Source organism: Giraffa tippelskirchi, chromosome 6, assembly GCF_054371585.1.
Source record: "Giraffa tippelskirchi isolate mGirTip1 chromosome 6, T2T-mGirTip1v1.2.pri, whole genome shotgun sequence".
NCBI lineage: Eukaryota > Metazoa > Chordata > Mammalia > Artiodactyla > Giraffidae > Giraffa > Giraffa tippelskirchi.
Genome location: NC_137280.1, coordinates 75688379 through 75710408, shown reverse-complemented (window position 1 = coordinate 75710408; position 22030 = coordinate 75688379). Strand labels below are relative to the sequence as shown.

The 22030-nt window shown below is 60.0% G+C and overlaps 1 protein-coding gene across 6 annotated transcripts in view; it reads left to right on the top strand.

Moving 5' to 3' along the window:
- ZC3H3 (zinc finger CCCH-type containing 3) overlaps positions 1-22030 on the top strand; it is a 68179-nt gene that overhangs the window by 24257 nt on the left and 21892 nt on the right. For all 6 annotated transcript variants that reach the window (XR_014055870.1, XM_081497070.1, XM_081497068.1 and 3 more), the window contains exon 4: positions 1504-1657. Coding sequence is in view for 5 of the 6 variants with exons in the window: in XM_081497070.1 (XP_081353196.1) it covers positions 1504-1657 (154 nt within the window). In the remaining variant the exon portion in view is untranslated. The remainder of the gene's footprint in view (positions 1-1503; positions 1658-22030) is intronic.

The following is a 22030-nucleotide window of genomic DNA, read 5'->3' as shown; positions in this document are numbered from 1 at the left end:
GAGCCTGTGCTTTTGCTGAGCTCCCCTCATTCTCCGTGACCCCTCCTGAGCTTCCGCCCTTGCGAGGAGACAGACCGATGGAGACAGGCGGGGCGGGGTGCCAGCTCGGCCTTGCCCAACTTCTGTGGACCCCCTTGGTGGACAGTGGCTGTGGGTCCCTGCCGTCAGTCTCGGGGAGCAGAGGCTTCCCCTGCTGTCAGCATTCCCTAGGCCTTGCAGCCCACACCTGACCTGACCCGGCACGGTGCGTGGAGTCTGCACACCTTCCTCCTTTGTTGTGGGGGCTCCTAGGAGGGCCTGGAGTCCCGTGCTGATGCGTTCTGGCCATCTCATATGGTAAGGCGGGGCCCTTCCAGCATCTGGACAGGGAGGCACAGTGCCCGTTCCGATGGCCGTGCAGGTGCAGTTGCTTCGCTGGGTGGGCTGGTCCTGGCTGCCCCCGGGCAGGCCCCTACCCCACTGCCCGCCGGCCCAGGTGGGCCTGGAGAGGAGGTGTCCGGGCTGAGGTGCTGGTTGCTGATGGGGCGGGTCTGGCTATGGCTTGGTGGGCTGTTGTGTTCCCAGCTCTGGGAGATGGTTTTTAGTTAGTGTTACCATCACCATTCACAGAGCAGTAACTGCTTCCTGTGGGGTTTGCCGGTGCTGGGAAGATGAGTCCTGGGCCCCAGGGGAGCAGGTTCAGGTCACAGTGCACTGGTTTGTGCCGCTGGGCAGTGGGGTGGCTGGGCACCGCCGGGACTGGCATAAAGCAGCGAGGCACATGGGGCCCTGTGGCAGCCTTCAGCTGAGGGTCAGGTGATCCTTGCTCTTCCTTGTGCCGGAGCTCTGGCGGTGAGACCACAGTGCGTTTTCCTGGCCCCCTGTCTGTCTATCCCCCCCAGCTGTGCTGCCCAGAAGCCACCCACTATGGGGGTGGCTGGTTGTGCCCCCCTTCCAGGCAGAGCCCTGGGCTGCGTGCAGGCACGTGGAAGTGGGCCACAGGAGAGGCGCCATTGGGAGCCTGGGCCCGAGCAGCCTGGCCTGAGGGTCTGGGTGCTGGCTGGGCCACGGCAGGCGGCAGCGCTGCGTTAGCTTTAATCATCTGGGCAGTTAGAGCCGTGCGTTACAAAAGGCGGGCAATTAGATGCGTTCCTCGAAGCCATGGAGAAATTGCTGGCTCTCAAGTTGAGGGAACTGGGGCAAAACAGATCCCTGTTAATTGCATGAAACCTTCAGCAAGGAGGAAAGCTGTGGTATATATCACTCTGCAAAATGTTATGGAAATGAAAGTGATTAAGGACATAAATCTGTGTGGATGCAGGGGGCGGGTGAGGGTGGCCAGAGAGGGAGGGGAGTGCCTTGCACCCCTCCTCACTGCCCACGGGAGCTGGGCCTGCGCTGCTGCCAGCTCTGGCTGCAGGAGCTGCTGGGCTCCCTGGAGTGGGGTGGGCGTGGGCAGGGCGGATCGAGCGGTAGGCAGAGCCCACCACCTCCCCTGACGGCTGTGTCTGGGTCTCCCTGCAGCCTCCAGCCTGCATGGCCAGCGGCCCCCTCCCACCAGCAAAGTGATCAAGACACGCTACCGCATCGTCAAGAAGACCCCGACCTTGGCTCTCAGCACCGCCCCCGGCCCCCCGGCCCTGCCCTCCTGGCGGGCGCGGCGGCTCTCCCTGTCCAGGTAAGAGGCCTGCGCCTGGTGGGCCCCAGAGGGCAGGGTGGGCCGGAGGGCCTCAGGGACTGAGCACACCACCTGCACTGCTTGGTCTGTAGTTGTTGGCAGGGGAACGTGCTAATTTTTCTACCCAGCGATTTCTGCACAAGTCGTGTGGCCAACCCGTGTGTGGCACGCACTCGTGCAGACGCTCACGCTGCCTGTCCTGTTAGCAAGGCACCGGGGGTGGTCTCAGAGCAGCCACGGCCCGGACCGTTGAGGCCACACCACACTGGGTGTCCCTCGGGGAAAAGCTTCTGGTGCGAGAGGCTGGGCCAGCTCTCGGTCCTCATGGCGATTGTTAGGGGCAGGTGGCGAGGCTGAGTTGCCGGCACCAGGGTCCTCCTGCCCGCGAGGGCTGTGGCCTTGCTCCGAGTGGCCTCTGGCTGAGGGCCTGTGCAGGGTGGTGCCCCCAACTCTTTCCTGGTGCCAGGGGCCCAGAAGCAGGAGGGCTGCAGAAGGTGGGATGTGGCCCCTTCCTTCAGTGAGGCAGGGGAGGGGAAGACAGCTTGAGTGGGTGGGAATCAGGCAGTAGAGGCCCCTCCCCCTGCCCTCTGCCTCTCTGAGGGATCGCCGTGGGCGTCCAGCCGGGTGCACTGGGGCTGGACCTCGGGGCAGAGCAGCTGTCGTCCTGGGCAGGGACCCTCCTGCCAGCCCCTTCAGGACCCCCAGCCTCTGGACAGTGGCCGCCCATCCCTGCAGCCATGGGAGAGGAGATGGGGACCTGCTGGCCCACGGTAGATGTGCCAGGTGGTCAGCAGTGCCTGCCACCCTCCTCCCTCCCAATAGGCCACACGAAACTTGGCCCTGCTGCTGACTTTTCTGGAGGCGATAGCTGGAAGTATATTTTAAATTAATTTTACTGCACTTTTTGTAATATTTTTGTTTTAAATAGATTTATAAGCATCTTGGGGGCTATTTCTACAAATTTATGAAGATAATTTTCATTCTCTCGCTAAGGTTAAATTTACACCTGCTATTTCCATATTAATTCACAATGCTAAGTGGGTCTAATTTTCTTCCATTCTCCTATCTGGTGAGCGTGGCCTTTCCTAATGCAATTTCCCCCTCACTAAATCACTGTGATCGGGAGTCATGATTGAGCTAAATTAACTTAAATTAATTTACTTAATAAGAGCCCCAGATCATCGTGAATGAGGTTCAGATTTATTGATTCCTGCTCCCACCTCCCCCTCCTGCAGTCTGCATCCAGCCGCCTCGGCCCGGCCCGGCCCTGCCTCTGCTGGGGCCGCATGATCTTTGTCACGAGGCGCCAGTGGGCCTCTTCTTCTGGCTCTTGGGGTCACGGGAGCCCAGGTGTGGATCCAGCTGGGCCAGTGTTGCGTGCTGAGTGTGCCAGGTGGCGATGAGGTCACTGACCAGAAGTGAGCGCCAGGCTTAAGGGGCAGGGTTCCTGCGGGGGAGGTGGCCGGGCACACCCCAGAGGCAGCCACCACCTCAGTTTCAGCCAGTGTCCAGCCCCTCAGGCGGAGGATGGCCCGGTCAGCAGCAGGGCCGGGGCTGTGCCTTCCCTTTGGCTCTGGGGACTGGTGGGGGCTGCCGCGTGGGCAGGTGTGTGGGGTCCACACTCGGGTCGGGTGGACAGGACGGGCCCCTGGGACAGGCCCACTCAGCCCGCTGCCAGCCCCTCACAGCCGCCGCCTGCCCCAAGCTCTGCGTCCTGTGAAGGTGGTCCGGGCCCGGCGGGGAGGCTGTGTCACTGCCCAGGGGCCATGCTGAGAGCCTGGCGGTGCCGGCCCCGCAGCTCTAGCCATGCTTGGGGCTGCAGCTGCTCCTGCCCTGCTCTCAGCAGCCCCTGTGCAGAGGTGTGGCCGAGCCTCATGTTAGCTGAGGACGGGTGTGGGGCCTGCTCGGGGGTCCCACCTCCCTGGAGGCCTGTCTGACCCTCGCCAGGCGCCTGGGAGGCCCCTGAACGTGGTCTGGGGGTGGGGGAGCGGAGGCCCAGAAGTGTGGCTGCTAGTGGATGGGCTCCTGTGCCCAAGATCACCTGTGCCCTGGTGGGGCCGCCTCCTCGGCAGAGTTGCCACCCGCCACTGCCCGGCCACTCTCAGCTGCACACGCCTGGCTCAGCTTGTCGAGGCAGTGGGACGGGCCTGTCCCTGGGGCTGGCGGCCACTTGGATGCCTGCCTGCCCTGCTCCTTCAGTCCCTCAGAGCTGGGCTGCCTGCGTGTGGTCGGCGGCGGTGGAGAGGCCCCAGGGCCCGCCGGCCTGGGCCCTGGCCTCTGTCCTGCAGTGGCAGGCTCCCCGGCTCTCCCTGGCGGAAGGAGGAGCTGGGCTGCTGACTGGGCCGAGGCCAGGATGGGCTCCTGGCTGCTGAGGGACCACTAGGCGGGGCTGTCCCACCAGGCGCTGGGCTGAGCCCGGGGACCAGGGGCTCTGCTCGGGCTCCCGATTGGTGCCCCAGGGAGAGTGGACACATGGAGGGCTGGCTGGCAGGCCCTGCAGTCCTGAGCTCTCAGGAGGGCATGTGGCCTCCGAACGCTGGGCCTGCTCTCACCCCGCCCACTCGTCCTCGGGGGGCAGCAGCCCCTCTGCCCACCCCCTGCCCTGTGGGAACCAGGGGGGTGGGTGTCCCCAGGCCTGGCTCCTGGTGTCCAGGAAGAGACAGAGATGGCAGCACCCTTGGCTTCTCCCCCCAGAGGCCCGTGTGCCTCACTGTGGCCTGAGCCACATGGCAGCATGGCCCCCACTATTAGCGCTGTCCTGGCGCCAGGGCACATGTCTGCCTCACGAGCTGGCTTTGCGTTTTGCCTACCTACTCTGAGCCCCCCTGTCAGCTTTGGCCTCTCATGTGGAGGGCTGAGGCCCACCTGGTAGCCCACATTCACAACAGGAGGCTGGGGTCCCCGCCCAACCCCTGCTGTCTGCTCTGGAGGTGGAGGAGGTTCTGGTGCTGCTGTGGTGAGGCCGTGACTCCAGAAACACCCAAGAGGAGAGTCCGCTGGAAATAGGGCCGTTAGCCCATCAGGTCCGTCTGCTGGTCAGCCCTCATCCCTTTGGGGCAGATGGAACGTGAGAAGCCCCTGAACAGCAGATCCTGGACACATGCCCCCCCGTCCCGGGCACTGCCCATCAGGCTCCCTAGACATGTGTCCATCGTCCCGTTGAAAGCCCCCGGCTGCCCTGGCCGGGAGAGTGTGCGGAGGTCCGAGCAGGAGGGACACAGGGTGGGGCGTCTGCCTTCCTGGGAGGGACACTGGCCCGAGGTGGGTGGCGTGCCCGGTGCTGTTCTGTGCTACTGTCCAGGCTGGCAGACGCTGACTTGGGGGCTGCGGCGACTGGCCCTGTGGGCCCAGGCTGGTGCTTGCTCCAGTCTCAGGCCCCAGAGGGGCTCACGGAGTGTGCCCTGGAGCTGAGGCTCAACGCTGAGAGAGGGCTCAATTTTTTTGTTCTAAGATTTGTGGATTTGCCATGCCCTCGCCGGCTTCCAGCAAGTTCATGAATCTGAACTGAAGCGGAGATGTGACTTATGTCCCTAAACGGGCTGTCACTTTTTTTCTCTCCAAATTCATCTGATGGGAAAGTGTGGAATAAACAGAAGCTGCTGTGCTTAAGAGTCTTCTGCAGGCCGTGCTGTCCCGACTACAAATGGTACTGTCACCCGGCCTGCCGCTCGCCGCGCTGCCCTCTTTTATTTTATTTTTGTGTCTGTGTAGTAAATCTTAAGTAATCTCAGGCGGTTTGACGAGGTTTGGGCTGTGACTTTGAAGGCTCTAAAACGCTTCTCCAAAGTGACACTTGTCGTTGAGAGGATGGGTAGTGTCCCTGGGGAGTCCGCGGCTCCACGCTGTCCTCTCACCTGCCCTTCTGGGGGGCAGGCGGCCCAGGCTGCTGCGAGCAGCCACCGCACACAGGGCGGCTCACACAGACGTTTCCTCCTCGGGCTGAGCTAGATGCCTGAGGTCAGGGAGCTGGCCGGGACCATCCTTCCTTCCAGTGGCACATGGCTGCCTGTCCACTGTGTCCTCAACGTGTGAGGGAGATAAGCTCAGATCTCACGAGGACACTAATCCCATCACGGGCCTGCCCTGATGACCTCGCCTCACCCTCCCTTGTGCGTGTGTGCTAGGTCTCCTCAGTCATGGCCGACTGCGACCCTATGGGCTGTAGCCCACCAGGCTCCTCTGTCCTCGGGATGTTCCAGGCAAGAACACTGGAGTGGGTTTCTGCGCCCTCCTCCAGGGGACCTTCCCGACGACCCAGGGATCGACCCAGGTCTCTCGCATCGCAGGCAGATGCTTTACCATCTGAGCCTCCAGGGAAGCCCCATTTCACCCTCATCACCCCCCAAAGGCCCTGTCTCCAAACAGTGTCACACACGGTGTGCCTGGCTTGCGGGATCCTGGGGGTGCCCGCCTGCCCTGGGGCAGAGCCTGGCTGCGTCCAGCTGTGCCTGGATGCCCTGCCGCGTGTCGGATAGCGGAGGAGGGCCCCGGGCCAAGTGCCGCTCAGGCAGCTCCTGAAGGGGCTCTGAAGGGGCTGTGCGAGTGGAATGCAGTTTTGAACTGGTCCTGCTACAAAGGCATGTGTCCATTTCAAGTGGGGAGAATGATGCTGGTGGGGGCAGGGGCAGGGCTGGTGGCTCTGTGGGCAGCGGGCCATCGAGGTGGTCCTGGTTCCCTGTCAGAGGCAGGCTCTGCCCCCTCAACCGGTGTGTGAGACACCGGGTGAGAGCACTTCCTTGGAACATTAAAGCGGGACAGGAGGGGCCCCCACACTCTGCAGGGCCTGCCGCACCCCCCACGGGCTGCTCCCTCTGGAGACAGGCCTTCCACTTGGGCCGGAGATTGCGGGTGTTTGCATGTGACTCTTGGCTGAGCGTTTTCTCTCCTGGGTCATCAGTGCTGCAGCTCAGGCCTGGCTGAGCAGAGCAGGCACAGGGTCCGATCCCCAGGCAGGTGGCTCTGGTGACTGCTCACTGCCCCTGGGCCTCTGGAAGAGGAGCCAGTCCATGCCTGCCCTTTCTCTCATCCACTTAGTCCCCAGGTGCTCATGGAGGGCCTGCCCTGTGTCAGGCCCCTGCTTGCCTGGAAGCTGTGGCCCAGTGGCGGACAAACTGTCTTGGGTCCCACCCGGGTGTGACTGCTGCCCGGGGTCTCCGCCAGGCTTGGCTGCGGTGAATGGAGGGGGCCAGGCAAGCTCTGTTCAGATGGTCACTGCCGGGCTACAGCCCTGTCTGTGGCTTGTGCCCTGAGTGGGCTGCTTTATGTCAGCATGTTGGGGACAGCGCCCTGTTGCGGCTGATCCCCCGTCCACCCCAGGGGAGCTGTGAGCCAGGGGCTGTCGGGGAGAGGGGTGCGTCATGAGTCAGGGTGGGGCTGGGCCAGTGGGCAGGGCAGGGTGGCAAGCAGTCGCTGTGGGCTCCCGGGCTCATGCTTGGTCCCTTTTCTGATCAGTTTCTAGCATGCAGTTTTCTGGGCAACTTTATTGTCACCTACACAGAAGCACAGAAGAGCTGTAGTAATGGTATGTGGAACCGCAGTGTGTTCTTCGCCTGGGCGCCCCGGTTCTGTGCACCCCGCTCCATCTTCTGCGCTGTCCCCTCTGCTCCCCTCCTCTGTGGGGACGCGAGCCTGGGCGCCCTTAACCAGGGCTCCAGAGACATCCCCCTGCGTGACGAGATGCAGCTCGCCCTTCGGGCAGGAGCCCTGTAGGTCCCTTGGGGTGTTTGCCGGGCCTGGCTGTGTGAGCGGCCTGTCCCTGCTGCGCATCACTGCTCCTGCAGCCCCCATGCCTCCTGTCCCGGGGGTGCAGCGTCCTATAGGGAGCTGCCCCCCTCCTCCCCACCTCCCTATTTGTTGCTGTTCTCGCGTGGACTTGAGGTCCTTACGTGACAGGCTGTGATCTGTTACTGTTTGCTCCGTTTGCATAGACTTGAGGTCCTTACTTGATCTGTTGCCTTTGGCTCCGTTCTGACCGTCCATTTGCCATAGCACTGGCCTCTGGAGGCCCCTCTGGGCTGCCCCAGCTCCCTCCACGTGGCACCACCCCTCACCGAGCCTCCTTCGCCCGCACAGCAGAAGCTTCCAGGCTCACCTGGGACTCTCTCCGTGGGCCCAAGTCCTGGGATCCCAGTGGTTCCTGGCGGTTCTCGGCCCCCGTGGGCGAGAGTCTCTTCGGCAGTGCTGACGGTGATGGGAGCATGTCGAGGGGTCTGGGCAGGGCTGTGCTTCCTCCTTGCAGGCCTTCCCGGGTCAGAGTCCCATGTGTTCCCATCACAGGCGTGCTCTTGACGTGTGTGGCTCTCTGGTGCTTTAATCTGCAGTTTCCCGATCACCAGGGGTGTTGAAACACTTAGGCACAGACGCTTGAGGCTCTTCCTGTCTCCTGTGTCTCTTGTGCTCACTGCCCGTTCTGTTTTTTTATTTTTTTATTTTTTTATTTTATTTTTTTTATTTTATTTTTTTTTAATAAATTTATTTATTTTAGTTGGGGGCTAATTACTTTACAATATTGTAATAGTTTTTGCCATACATTGACATGAATCAGCCATGGGTTTACATGTGTTCCCCTTCCTGGACCCCCCACCCACCTCCTCCCCATCCCATCCCTCTGGGTCATCCCATTGCCCCGGCCCTGAGCCCTTGTCTCATGCATCGAACATGGAATGGTGTTCTGTTTCACATATGATAATATACATGTTTCAATGCTATTCTCCCAGAACGTCCCACCCTCACCTTCTCCCTCAGAGTCCATAAAATTGTTCTATGCATCTGTGTCTCTTATTCTGTCTCGCATATAGGGTTATCGTTACCGTTCTGTTTTTAATGGCTGGTTTGTCTCCTGCTCCTGAGCCACCGGACCCATCCGCTTGTGTAGGGCTCTGTGTCCGCGCTTTTCCCGACTCGGGGCCTGGGGTGGGTCCCCCAGGGCTCTCGGCCTGCTGGGGGCTTGTGCCGCCAGCCTCAGCGTGAGGTTCAGCATGAGGTCGCAGACCCCTCCCGGGGGGCTGTCGCCTGGCCTGGTGGCGCGCTCGGGGCCCAGGGAAGCCTGGCATCTCGCAGCGCCTTTGTGCTGGAGCCCGGCCTCCTCCCTCGCCACAGACACCTGTGTGCTTGGAGGACAGCCTCTCCTGTGCCCAGGGGAGCCGCCAAGAGCATGCCAGATGGGATTTGAAGAAAGAGGAAAGAAACCAGAGCAGGAAGTGCTGCCTGCGGGTGACGGCGGGGCGGGGAGGGGGTGTGAGACCAGAGCTCTTGGTGCTGAGCTTCGGAGGGGTTGGGGCGCCTCCTCTGGGCCTTCTTGGGTACTTGGAGGGACTAGCAGGGGTCAGGGCGGGCCCTGGGGTGACCCCACCCCCTCCTCTCCGGCCCTCCACCCGCCTGCCTCCCTGCGTGTGCTGAAGCAGGTCTCCTCTGGCAGGTTTTTTAGGATTTTGTTTTATGAGAACAGGCGGTTACGGCTCCCCGAGTGCTGTAAAAGTTAATGTGATGGCCTCCCTGTGCCTGTGCTCATTTTTATAATTTTTTATTTTATGAAACAGGACAGAGAGCTTAGTGACTTATTACTATTCATTTCGTTTCAATGCAGTAAATATTGATTCAGTTGGGGGTTTTCAATTTAAACCGCTTGGCGATTGTATAAAATATTACTGGCCTCTGAAATTATGCTTACCGATCCCTTCGGCTGCTCATTAAGGAAGGAGTGCGGTTGTGGGTCCCTTTGCCTCCATCATTCTAATAGATGGGCTGAGGTGTGTTTCTGCACGGGAGGTAGCACAGAAACTGCCAGCGGGGGCCTGACAGCAAGGAAGCAACTCTTAATTTGGAAGTCACTTCAGAGTGCGGCCAGGTGGTTTATTCATTTCTCTGAGTCTAGCAGGCCTTTCGGCTGTTGGCAGCCCTGAGACCTGAAGCCTGCCTGCCTCCTCGGTGGGGTTTGGGAGGGCCTGGGGCCTTGGCTCCTCGCCTCCTTGGTGGTTTCGGGGAGGTGAGGGAGGCCAGCTTTGCCAGGCCACAGCTGCCCCTGTGGGCACAGAGGCTGGGGCGCTGTGGGGTGCCCGATCTCCCTCCAGAACCTGGTCCAGAGAAGGCCTTGCTTGGCCTTGTCAGAGCCCAGCCCCTGGCTGGCAGGCCAGACCTGGGACGCAGAATGCCGCGGGAGGCATGGGCCGAGGCCGGCCGCCGTCCTTCCCCTTCTGTCCGTGCTCTGTCAGCGCGCCACCCCGGGTGGGCTGGCATATGGAGCCCCCGCCCAGGACTGCCCTGGCTTCACACCAGCCTGTCATCTGGGACCGATTTGCCCCCATCCTCCCCAGCGCAGGCAGCTCCAGGGTGGGCCGTGTGAGGTCGGAGGCAGCAGCCAGCACTGTGGGGCCCAGCACCGAAGGCCTGGCGCCCTGAGGAGAGGTTGTGCTCAATGGGGCCACCGGCGCCACGCGGTCCCTGGGCAGGGGCAAAGCTGGGCCGCCCTCCTTGGCTGGCTCTGGGCAGATGCTGACGGGGGTGTGAAGGTGCCTGTGCGGGGGTCCATCCAAGTCTCTGGTCCATCCTCCTCGGTGTCCACACAGCACTGTGACAGGCGCCCCCAAGGCAGCTTTGTGCCCCCCTTCCTCTGTGGCTGTGGGGACTGCTGGTGTGGGCCCAGGTCACGGGCACTGTCGCCACAGTGTTTGTGGCTAGATCGCATGACAGGTGGCACCTGGGTTCCGTCTGTGGACGCTGTGGGAAGTGGCACACACCGGACTCTGCTGGAGTCCTGCTTCAGCGGGTCCAGGAGCAGTAGTTCCAGAACGGCTCCCAACAGGACTCCCCCTTTCTGCATCTCAGACCAGAGCTGTGGGCACATGGCGCTGGGCCTCTCCCTCTCCAGGCCCACGGTGAGCTGGCTCGGAGCCCGTGGGCTCGGGTGTGTCCCTGGGCCAGTGTCCCCGAGGCCATGCTGGTCAGCAGGAGCTGCCCTGGAGGGCTGGGGCCAGGGCTGGTCGGGCACGGCGGCCCCTGGGTGGCCCGCGTTCTGCCCCCATCCGGGCTCTGCCTCAGGCCCCTCTGGGACGGTCTCCGTCGTCTGCAGCCCACCGGTTGCCCGCCTGCCCTGCTGGTCTCTCGTCTGTGTGTGGCTTGCGGGCCCTCTAGCCTTTGGCCTTCTTTCTTCAGGCTCTCTGTCCTGCTTTTCTGTCGCTGCCTCCTCACTTCGGTGGCTTTCTTGCTTTCTGTCCCTTTTCTCCACATATGGACATGTGCACCCCTCCCTCTGTCCTGCCCCCTGGTGCCTCGGCTGTGTGCGGGTGCCCGGAGCTAGGAGGTGAGCAGGGCGTGCGCCTGGTGGCGGGGGCACTCAGGCCCTCCTGCTCCAGGGCGCCGCGTCCCTGGCCCCTCTGACAGTGACCCTTGAGCCTCCCTCGCGCAGCTTGGTGGGGCAGCGCTGCCCCAGGCCACCCTCATCCTTGCTGAGCGCGGACCCCTTGCCCGAAGGCCCCCCCCCCCGCCATGTGGACCCTAGGCCATCCATAGCGCACTGCGTCTTGATTGTGGACATGCAGCTGGCCTCTGCTTTTCGGGAGCTGGCTCAAGTGTCCAGGGCCTGCCTGGCAGCCTTCAGACCAGCAGTAGAAAAGGGTCAGGTGGGCGTACGCGTTGCCCAAGCCAGCCCTGCAGGGCCCCGTGTGACTGGCCACCTCATGGCCACCCCACGTGCTTGGTGACATGCCTCACAGAAGCATGGTTGGATAGGTCAGGGTGCTTCAGGGTAAACCTAGAGGGAACCCCTGCGTTCGCCTGAGGGAAGCTTTGCTCTGCAGGCAGGAGGCCTGTGGGAAGGCCACAGGGAGGGACCTCGAGACCCCGTGGAGCCCCGTGGGGCTGGCCCTCGGTTGTAGGCCTGTGGGAAGGCTGCGGGGAGGCCTCGTGGACCCCTTGGAGCCCCGTGGGGCTGGTCCTCAGTTGTAGGCCTGTGGGAAGGCCGCGGGGAGGGCCCATGGAGCCCCGTGGAGCCCCGTGGGGTTGGCCCTCGGTCATAGGCCAGTGGGAAGGCCGTGGGGAGGCCCCGTGGACCCCTTGGAGCCCCGTGGGGCTGGTCCTCAGTCGTAGGCCTGTGGGAAGGCCGTGGGGAGGGCCCTCGAGGCCCCTTGGAGCCCCGTGGGACTGGCCCTCAGTCGTAGGCCTGTGAGGAGGTCCTGTGGAGCCCCGTGGAACCTGTGGGGCTGGCCCTCAGTCATGCCCAGGCCCTCGGGTGTCTGTGTTGGTGCCCCTGGGGGGCCCTGGGGATGAGGAGCAGGGAGGCTGGAAATACTGCTCCTGACAGGAAGAAATAAAACGTCCTTGTCACCCAGCGGTTCCTGGGTGCCTTACACAATCAAACACCGTTTTAAACACCACTTTTATCTTGGTTTTAGAGGTGATAGTAAAGCATCGTTCAGATAATCAATACCACATTTTAACTCTTTGCATATATCAGCCTCCAGCCTGGTCGTACCCCAAAACAGTTCCCCTCTCAGGGCTGGGGCAGGGCCTCTGGAGATGGGTGAGGGAAGGCATTGTTCTAGGGGCTTCCCTGGACAGGAAAACAGGCTCCCTGCGTTGACTGCGGGGTGCGAGGGCTCACTGTGCCGCAGACCATGCCCTAAAGGCCCTGCTGGGCCTCAGGGCGCCTGGCTGCCGCCTGTCCCCGGGGCCCCACCTGTGGCTCTCAGACGCTCTGGGCAGGCAGCTCCCAATGGGCACGGGCACCCTTGGGTGGGCTGGGCACGTGCTCCCCCTGCCGGAGCTCCAGTTAACTTCCCTCTCCCCTCCTGTGCTTGCCCCCACCCTCACCACCGTGTGCCCTGCGGGTCCTCACAGGGGGCCTTCGGTAACCCCTCATCCACCCCTTGCCGTTCAGGGCTCCACCCAGCATCTGCTGAGCGAGACGCCCATCAGCGTTTGCTCCAGGTCATGGGGTCTGGGGGTGCAGAGCCTCTGTGTGTTGGGGCAGGTCCAGCGACTGCTGCCGTCCCCTGGCCACCCGCGCTCCGGGCCGGGCAGGACCCTGGCCCCGGCTGCTGCGAGCCTGACTGGCCCGCCTGCCCGTCTCCTGGAGTCAGGGCAGCCGGTGAGCGAGCCGGTTTATTTTCCTCTGACTTTCCTCGAAGTCAGCAAGGTTTCTGTGGCTGCCCTGCCCACTCCCCAGAGTAAGGAGCCCCGGTTTAATTTGCGGTTAGATGTCTGTTAAGATTGCGTCCACTTCCCAAGTCAGCACTTAATTGGCAAGGCACTTGATTTAACAGCGTGGGAGCCTCCACCGGAAAAATGGCTTGAATAAATCACCACCTGACGCCAGAAAATAGATATAATCTCAGCATTAACTACATTAATAGTAGCAGGAGCCGAATTAAGAAAGCCATAAAGCACAGGCGGGGGAGCATAAATTATGGCCCGGGCCTGTCCCTCGGAGGGGCTCTTCTAGGGGTGGGGCGGGGGGCTGCCAGGCCCCGCCCGCCCGCCTGGTGGGGGCCCGGTGGGCGTGCCCGGGGCAGGGTTTGCTTTGGGGCGCGGTCGGCCGGCTGCAGCGCCCCAGCCTGCCCTCCAGGGCTCCCCACAACCCGCCCCTGGCCCTAGTGGGGGTCGTGGTGGCTGAGTGCTTTGCACCAGGACGGTCGTCCGCCAATAGGTGCCCCAGGTGCTGGCAAGGACTCTGCCACATGAGAGCCTGCACGGACTGCAGTGCTGCCACCTCCCGCTCCCGCAGAATGCTTCGCCCAGGGTTCTGCCTCCCCGGGAAGCCTTCTGGAGGCCACCGGGGCTGGTGGTGGAGGTGGATGCGGCCTGAACCACAGCCTCCGCGGGCAGTGAATGCTGAACTGTAGCCACGAGGCCGGTCTCCCCAACGGCTGTCCTAGTCTGCATTTGTGCGGCAGCAAGGGGCTGCTCCACCCGCCAGCGGCCTTTCGTCTGCCTCTCGTCTGCCTTGCTGAGGTTGGTCCATCCAGGACCAGCCTTGGCTCCTGGGCTGTAGGGAGAGTCAACTGCATACCTTTTGCTGCACTGGTGTGCGTCTTCTGCCCTTCCAGGTGTCAGCTGCTCCTGCCAGAAACTTTTTGCCTACCTTCTAGAAGAGATTGTGAGCCAGCGTTCATTCAGACTTGGGTTCTTTCTGTTGCTGCCACGTCACGTGGCCTGTGGCTCATAGTTCCCCCAGCAGGGATTGAACCCCCGCCATGGTGGTGAGAAAGTCAGACCCTAACCGTTAGACCACCAGGGAACTCCTTTAATGTCAATTGTTTTCATGCTCTTTGTTAAGTTCAACGTTTTTTATGTGGACTGTTCATTTGCGTCTGGCCTGTTTCTTACAGGTTTTCAAGAATCTAAATATTGAGGGGAGCACCCTTTCGGCAGACTACACATTTTTTCTCAATTTCTGTTCTGCCTTTGTTTTGTTTGTGAGGATTTTTAATGGAACTTTTACGTTTTTTTGTGTTCTTAGATCTGTCGGTCTCTTAAGCCTTTGTATAACACACTGGTTTGCTTAGAACAGCTTGCCTGGTCCCGTGATCCCTTGAGCTCAGTTATTTTCTTCTAGTGCTGTACTTTCCAGTTTTACATTTAAAACTGTAATCTACCTGAAATTCATTTGGAAACTTGGTGTGAGATTAAAGGTCAGATTTAATTTTGTTTAACGCTTACCTGGTTGTCTTCGGAACATTTATTAAACATTGAGACTTTTTCCTATTATTTAAAAAATAACACTTTTATTGTGTAAAATCTTGTTCGTGAACTTGGCCTTCTGAACAGACCTTCGATTTCCGTAGGCAAAATGTGTGGTTTGTTTGTATTTTCAGTGATCAGTTCTGTGGATTTTTATCTTGTGTACCTACCACAGAGTGTGCCCATTACCTACCCCCTGCAGGGTGCTCCCCTGTATGTCCCCACCTACCCTGTGGTCCCTCTCCTCTGTCTGGAAAAGCTTTGTCGCAAAACTCTTGAACTTCATATAAGTAGGTTCGTATAATAGGTGCTGTTTTGTGTAACTCCTTTTGCTTACCATTTGTTATCCAAACAGACTCATAGGCTTGAGGCCTGAACCCCAGTGTGGCTTTTTGGAGATGAGAAGTGATTAAGGCTGAATGAGGTCATTAGGGTGGGGCCCTGATCTGATAGTTCAGTTCAGTTCAGTCGCTCAGTCGTGTCCGACTCTTTGCGACCCCATGAATTACAGCACGCCAGGCCTCTCTGTCCATCACCAACTCCCGGAGTCTACCCAAACCCATGTCCATCGAGTCAGTGATGCCATCCAACCATCTCATCCTCTGTCGTCCCCTTCTCCTCCCGCCCCCAATCCTACCCAGCATTAGGGTCTTTTCCAATGAGTCAACCCTTCGCATGAGGTGGCCAAAGTATTGGAGTTTCAGCTTCAACATCAGACCCTCCAATGAACACCCAGGATTGATCTCTTTTAGGATGGATTGATTGGATCTCCTTGCAGTCCAAGGGACTCTCAAGAGTCTTCTCCAACACCACAGTTCAAAAGCATCAATTCTTCGGCGCTCAGCTTTCTTCACCGTCCAACTCTCACATCCATACATGACCACTGGAAAAACCATAGCCTTGACTAGACGGACTTTTGTTGACAAAGTCATGTCTCTGCTTTTAAATATGCTATCTAGGTTGGCCATAACCTTCCTTCCAAGGAGTAAGCGTCTTTTAATTTAATGGCTGCAATCACCATCAGCAGTGATTTTGGAGCCCCCCAAAATAAAGTCTGACACTGTTTCCCCATCTATTTCCCATGAAGTGATGGGACCAGATGCCATGATCTTAGTTTTCTGAACCTTGAGCTTTAAGCCAACTTTTTCACTCTCCTCTTTCACCTTCATCAAGAGGCTCTTTAGTTCTTCTTCACTTTCTGCCATAAGGGTGGTGTCATCCGCATATCTGAGGTTATTGATATTTCTCCCGGCAATCTTGATTCCAGCTTGTGTTTCTTCCAGCCCAGCGTTTCTCATGATGTACTCTGCATGTAAGTTAAATAAGCAGGGTGACAATATACAGCCTTGACGTACTCCTTTTCCTATTTGGAACCAGTCTGTTGTTCCATGTCCAGTTCTAACTGTTGCTTCCTGACCTGCATACAGGTTTCTCAAGAGACAGGTCAGATGGTCTGGTATTCCCATCTCTTTCAGAATTTTCCACAGTTTATTGTGATCCACACAGTCAAAGGCTTTGGCATAGTCAATAAAGCAGAAATAGATGTTTTTCTGGAACTCTCTTGCTTTTCAATGATCCAGCGGATATTGGCAATTTGATCTCTGGTTCCTTTGCCTTTTCTAAAACCAGCTTGAACATCTGGAGGTTCACGGTTCACATATTGCTGAAGCCTGGCTTGGAGAATTTTGAGCATTACTTTACTAGCATGTGAGATGAGTGCAATTGTGCAGTAGTTTGAGCATTCTTTGGCATTGCCTTTCTTTGGGATTGGAACGAAGACTGACCTCTTCCAGTCCTGTGGCCACTGCTGAGTTTTCCAAATTTGCTGGCATATCAAGTGCAGCCAAAGAGTAGCAGGGAGAGATAAGAAAGCCTTCCTCAGCGATCAGTGCAAGGAAATAGAGGAAAACAACAGATTGGGAAAGACTAGAGATCTCTTCAAGAAAATTAGAGATAACCAAAGGAACATTTCATGCAAAGATAGGCTCGATAAAGGACAGAAATGGTATGGACCTAACAGAAGCGGAAGATATTAAGAAGAGGTGGCAAGAATACACAGAAGAACTGTACAAAAAAGATCTTCACGACCCAGATAATCACGATGGTATGATCACTCACCTAGAGCCAGACATCCTGGAATGTGAAGTCAAGTGAGCCTTAGAAAGCATCACTGCGAACAAAGCTAGTGGAGGTGATGGAATTCCAGTTGAGCTATTTCAAATCCTCAAAGATCTGATAGAATTGGTGTCTGTATATGAGTAGGAAGAGATGACAGGGCTTGCTCTGCAGTCACCCTGGGGAGAGGCCCTGTTAGTGCTCGGATGCCCTCTGCAGGCCAGGAAGAGAGGCCGTGCCAGGAACTTACCCTGCTGGTGCCTTGATCCCAGCTTCCGGCCTCCAGGACTGTGGGGAAACCGGGTGCTTTACAGCAGCCTGAGCTAGCTTGTCCTGCTCCTTTCCAGGTGTGCCCACACTACTCTCATTGTGCTCTCAGTGGACGTCTGGGGGTTACTTCCAGTCTCTGCTGCTCTGTCCTGTGGGGCGTGTTGCCAAGTGATGAGGAGCCCTGCCCCCCACCGTGGAGCTGCAGCCTCAGCGGGCAGATAGATGCTGGGCAGCAGGTAGCTGGGGAAGACAGCTACCCCAGGCCACCCTAAGCCGCACACGTGACGTAGTGTGCAGTGCCCTGTGCAGTCTTCTGCCCACATTTGTATTAGTTGGTCTTTTTATCGATTTGCTAGTATTCTTTGTATATTATGGCTGCATTCCTCTGTCAGAGATCTTCTCGCAGTGTGGGGCTTGCCTCCAGTTTATCAGTCTTTTTATGAGTGTCCTGTATGAGAAATATTTACCTACCCCCAAGGTCACATTTTTTTCTAGAAGTTTGGCTGTTTCAGTGTTTGTATTAAGTCTGTGATCCCTCTTGAGTTAAGTTTTACTTGTGGTCTGAGGTGGGAGGTCAAGGTTCCTTGGTCTCCTGACAGCAAGACGTTGACTGAGCCAAACCCCACCCCCCACCCCCCACCCCCTGCTGCCGGAAGTGCAGAGCCAGAGACTGTGCTCTTGCTGGGCTGTTCGTCCTTACCACCCGCCGCCTGTCTGGCCTTATTCCTCAGGTGAACCATAGGAATACTGGCTCAGTCTCGGCCTTCCCCAGTGGCCACATGCCTCGGCATCACCTGCAGTGCTTGTTTGCTTTTCCTGGTGGTCGGCTGGTCCCACTGGTGTCCTGGGGGCTTCGGTGGGCGTGCTTCACTCTGTAGTTGGCTCCCTGCTCACCCTCTGGCCCACAGGAGCTTTTGCGCTGAGCTCACGGGCCCGTCCCTGGGGCCTGCGTGCCCAGCACGCCCTCTCCCGGGACCTGTGCTGTGCTCATGCGGTGGTTCTGAGAGGGGCCCTCCTGCTGGGGCCTGTGGGCCGGGTCACCTGCCTCCCCTGCCTCCCTCTTCCCGAGCATCTTTAGGTGGCTGTGACACGAGGGCCCCTGATAGCCATGGCTTGTGATGTCTGGGGCTCTTGTAATGTTTCCAGTATGTCACGTGTCCCCGGCTTGGGCTGCCCTCCAGTGCCTCTCAGCCTGGCCGAGTCCAGGTACTGGGACCCCTTCATGACATACACGCGAGCGTGAGGGTCGTAGGGATCCCCAAGGGGCACGGGCGACTGGTGTGAGATCCAGAGGTGAAGAGGGGCTGCAGCTGCAGGGACAGGGAGGCTTGAGCAAGGCAGACAGTGGCCCTGGGTCGTGGGACCGGTGCCGGGCCCACCTGGAGGCAGGGAGAGCTGGAGAGACAGCGTGGGGTCCAGGTGGCCAGTGCCCTCCAACTCTGAGCAGTAGGCCCTGTGCGGGGCTCAGCGAGGGAGGGGCTGGCTCTGGCGTGCAGAGAGCTGAGTGCCGGCCAGCAGTGCTCCCAAGGAGGGTGAGGGCAGAGACCCCAAGAGAGCTCACCAGGCAGGACGTGATAGGAGGCCTTGAAGGTGCGCAGCCCTCTGCCACCAGAGGCCAGGCAGCCAGGCTGCCAGGCTTTTGATCGGGGCATCGGCGAGCCCTGTCCTGCCGAGAGGAGAGCGACCGGTGGCAGCTGCCGGGGCTCTTGGGGGTGTGGTGGCTGGGTGCGCTCTGGGCTGGCTCCCACACCCCTAGTGATGGGGTTTGAGCCACGGACACCAGGGCACAGAAGAGGGGTCGCGGTGAGGGGGGTGTGTGGGCAGCGGGGTTCACGGGCAGGCCCAGAGTGGAGGAGGGAGCCCTAGGAGGTGCCCTCCGGGGTGTTCTCCGGGAGCCAGTGAGACAGGTGGGGCCTCCACTTGCTGAGTTCCTCCCAGAGGACTCGGGGCGCGTGCTCTGCTATCCCAGCTTCCTTCCCTCCCCTCTTGCCCGTGTGGGGAGAGGACAGGGATGGGCGGACTGGACTTCACATGCACAGCGGGCTGGGGGTGGGGTGTCGGTGGGCCAGAGACAGGAGGAGGACATCCAGAGTGAGAGACGCTGGAAGGGGCGGCTGCAGCGGATCAAGGCCCTCCCTGCCCTCCCCAGTGGCAGGGCCAGGGGCCTGAGCAACAGCCCAGCCTGGAGCATGACTCCGGGGAGGGAGGGAGGGCCGAGGCAGCTGAGCGGCCGACCCTGGGCCCCGGGCCTGTGCCCGGCAGGCTGACTCTGCATCCGGAGGGGGGCCACTAAGTCCCAGTGATACCTGCTTTTTGCAGCTAACACACAAAACACCAATAGCTTCAGCTAAAATGGATTTTTAGAAGTGTCATTTTATGGAGAATTTTACTTTCTATCTCGTTGTTTATTAGGCTCTTAAAGGGAAAGCTTGTAATGCATCCATTGATCGAAATACCAATTGAATAGATGTGAGCACATAAAGCAGCTCCAGCTCGAGTGCAGCCGCTGCACTCACACTGGGGGCAGCAGTTAGTGTGCCCCCCCAACCCAGTGCCGCTGGCCAGGGTGCCCCCAAGTCCTTTCTGCTCTTGCCTGGGGAGAGATGGGGCAGTGGTCCCTGGGGAAGGAGCAGGGCCCTCAGGTGTGTCCCGCACCCCCACCCCCCCAGTTCCCGCCCCCCACCCACCGCCAAGCGCTCAGCCTGCGCCCTGGGCCGCCAGTCCTCTCGGGGACCATCCTGTCCTTGCTGTGACCCACCAGGGTCCTCAGGCCTCAGCTCCCACCCAGGCCGTAGCCCCCAGCCACTGCAAGCAGGTGTGTCCTGGGAAGCCCAACTGTCTCCTCGGCCCTGCCCCAAGGTGGCCGAAGCTCAGCAGGCAGGTGGGCACGCTCGGGAGGAGTGTCCTAGGAGGCCAGGTGGCCCCAGTCACCCCGAGACCCGCACCATCCGTCCATCCATCGTCTGCTGAGTTCCTGGCCCTCCTGCCCCGCCACCCTGCCTGGGCCCTGTCCCCAGCATGTTCTGTCAACACCTGTGGGACTGGCAGCCTGTGGGGCGCCAGGCGTCAGCGTTTCTGTGGAAAGCCCGCTTAAGCAGTTTCAGCCGTCATGGTGGCGGCGCGGAGCCTGACCTACTTGGGATTCGCTGCGCGGCTGCCCCCAGCACCCTTCTGCTGACGGCGCACTCCTCGCTTGCTCAAGCTGCACGGAACCAACTCCATGTCCTGAAAACTGCTTCCCCGCTTGTTTTCTCTGCTCCCGGCAGGCTGCCCACCTCCTCACCTGCCGCGCTGAGCCAAAGCCCTCTCCTGGTGTGGGTGCCCACATGTCCCGGCTCCTGCCCACCGAGGCCTCCCCTTGTTTCCCTTACCTGCCCCCTAGCAGGCCCCAGGGTGGGAGACTCGGGTAGTCCCCAAGCCTCCCTCCTGGTGTGCACTTACCCTGCACGAGTCCCTGGAGCCCCCACTCACCGGCACGGCCCCTGTCCCGGGTGCTTGCTCCCTGGTGTGACCGGGACCTGTATAGGGTCAGGGGAGGCTTCCCAAGGCCCCAGCATCCAAGCTGGGGCTCAGGGCAGGATCCAGGTGATGGCAGAGGCCCAGCACATGCAAAGGCCCCACAGAAGAGCAGGGAGCGCTGCAGGGGGGTGGAGTGACGGGAGCTGGATCAGAGGCGCAGTTTTCAGACGAACTGATGGGACAGGGTGGGGTGGGGACTCCGCCAGGGAGCCGTCCGTGAAGGCAGGGCCCCAGACTGCTTCTGGGGCGAGAGTGGAGGCTGGCTCAGTGAGGCAAGGTCCTCAGTGACTGGGGTCTGGGCCTGTGGTCCCCAGAGAGATGAGGGTCTCCAGGAGGAAGCAGGGGACGCAGACTGTGGGGACTGGGAAGAACGTGCCAGCAAGACGCCTCTGTACTGAGAGGCCTTCCTGTGGGAAAGCGGCCCTTAGTTCCACCAGCAGCTCCCTGTCCAGGTGTGGGCCCCCTTGGCCTGGCCCCATCCCCAGGGGCTCCCCACCCTCTCTGGGTACACAGGACCCACCCTGCCTTAGGACTGGGCACTGAGAGGCCATGGCACCCTCAACCCTGGGTTTGCTGGAGCCGGGCCCCTGCAGCTCCCGTGTGCTCCTGAGGTCCCTGCCGGGCAGCGGCAACCAAGGCAATGTCCATGTCAAGGCTGGAGGGCCTGGCGAGCAGGCCTGGGCTCAGCTCCAGGGTGGAGCTTGCCCTGCCCCGGGCATCCTGGAGGCTGGTGCTGCTTCCAGAGTCTCCAGGGCCAGGTCGACTCTCTGCCCTTCACCTCCCTGCACGCTCAGGGGGAGCCACTCTGCGGCCTTCAGGTGACACAGCCCCGCAGGCTGCCTGTCCCCAGCCCGGGGCCCGGGGCCCGGGGTGCGCTCACTCACTGTGCATCGGGTCCTGTCAGTGAGTGGGCGAGCTACGTGTGCTAGGTGTGCACACGTGTTTGGGAGCCCGTCTGCCTGCGGCTCTTTGGGTGCATACCTGTGCCCCAGGCTGACAGGCCGCTAGCGAGGATGCCTGGGTGGACCCCTTCAGCTGTGCAGCCCGAGAAGCAGACCACGGCAGGCCCCCTGCAGTATTGGGCCTGCACCAACCTGCCTGGGCAGTGGCCAGGGAGTATGCAGGGAGCCCGGGGGGACTCTGGCAGGGTGGGCTTGGTGCTGCTCTGGGGGGGCACCCTGCAGGCCCAGCAGAGGGCGTGCCAGGCATCCCGGCTCTTTGGGGAGAGCCTTCCTGTCCTGCCCAGACTGATGCCCTGGCTCTCAGGGTCCTGCTTCCCTGGGACTGTCCTCTTGCTTCTGGGCGCAGCAGCTGAGGGTCCTTGGAGGGCAGAGCCCTGGGAGCTCCGGGACAGCCTCGGGCCTGGAGTGTTTCAGCTGCTCCCCGGGCAATAGACGTGTGGATCGCTCTTCTTTTTAAACCCACTTTCGCGGTGTGTGTGTTTTTCTCCCCGTTACCAGCTCTTTTCATTTAAAATGTTCTCTCCCCCCCACCCCGCCCCGTCTTTCGTGCCCCCCAGGGGCGCCCAGGAGAAGCCCAGCCCTCACCCCAGTGTAGTCAAGGTTATGGTGATAAATCCTGGGCATTGTCACTTCTATTCGGAGTAAATTGGCTGGCTGCTTTCGGGCTGAAGGAAAGATAATTTGCTGTAGTATTTCAAATGGATTAGAAATGGATTTGAAGGGAAAGTTCATGCCTCCCATTACAAAGGCGAGAAAGAGGACTATCTTAAGGCACGGTTCCCTCCCTGGCCTTCATTATCCACGCTTAATACCTTTCCTATTTTCCAGCGTT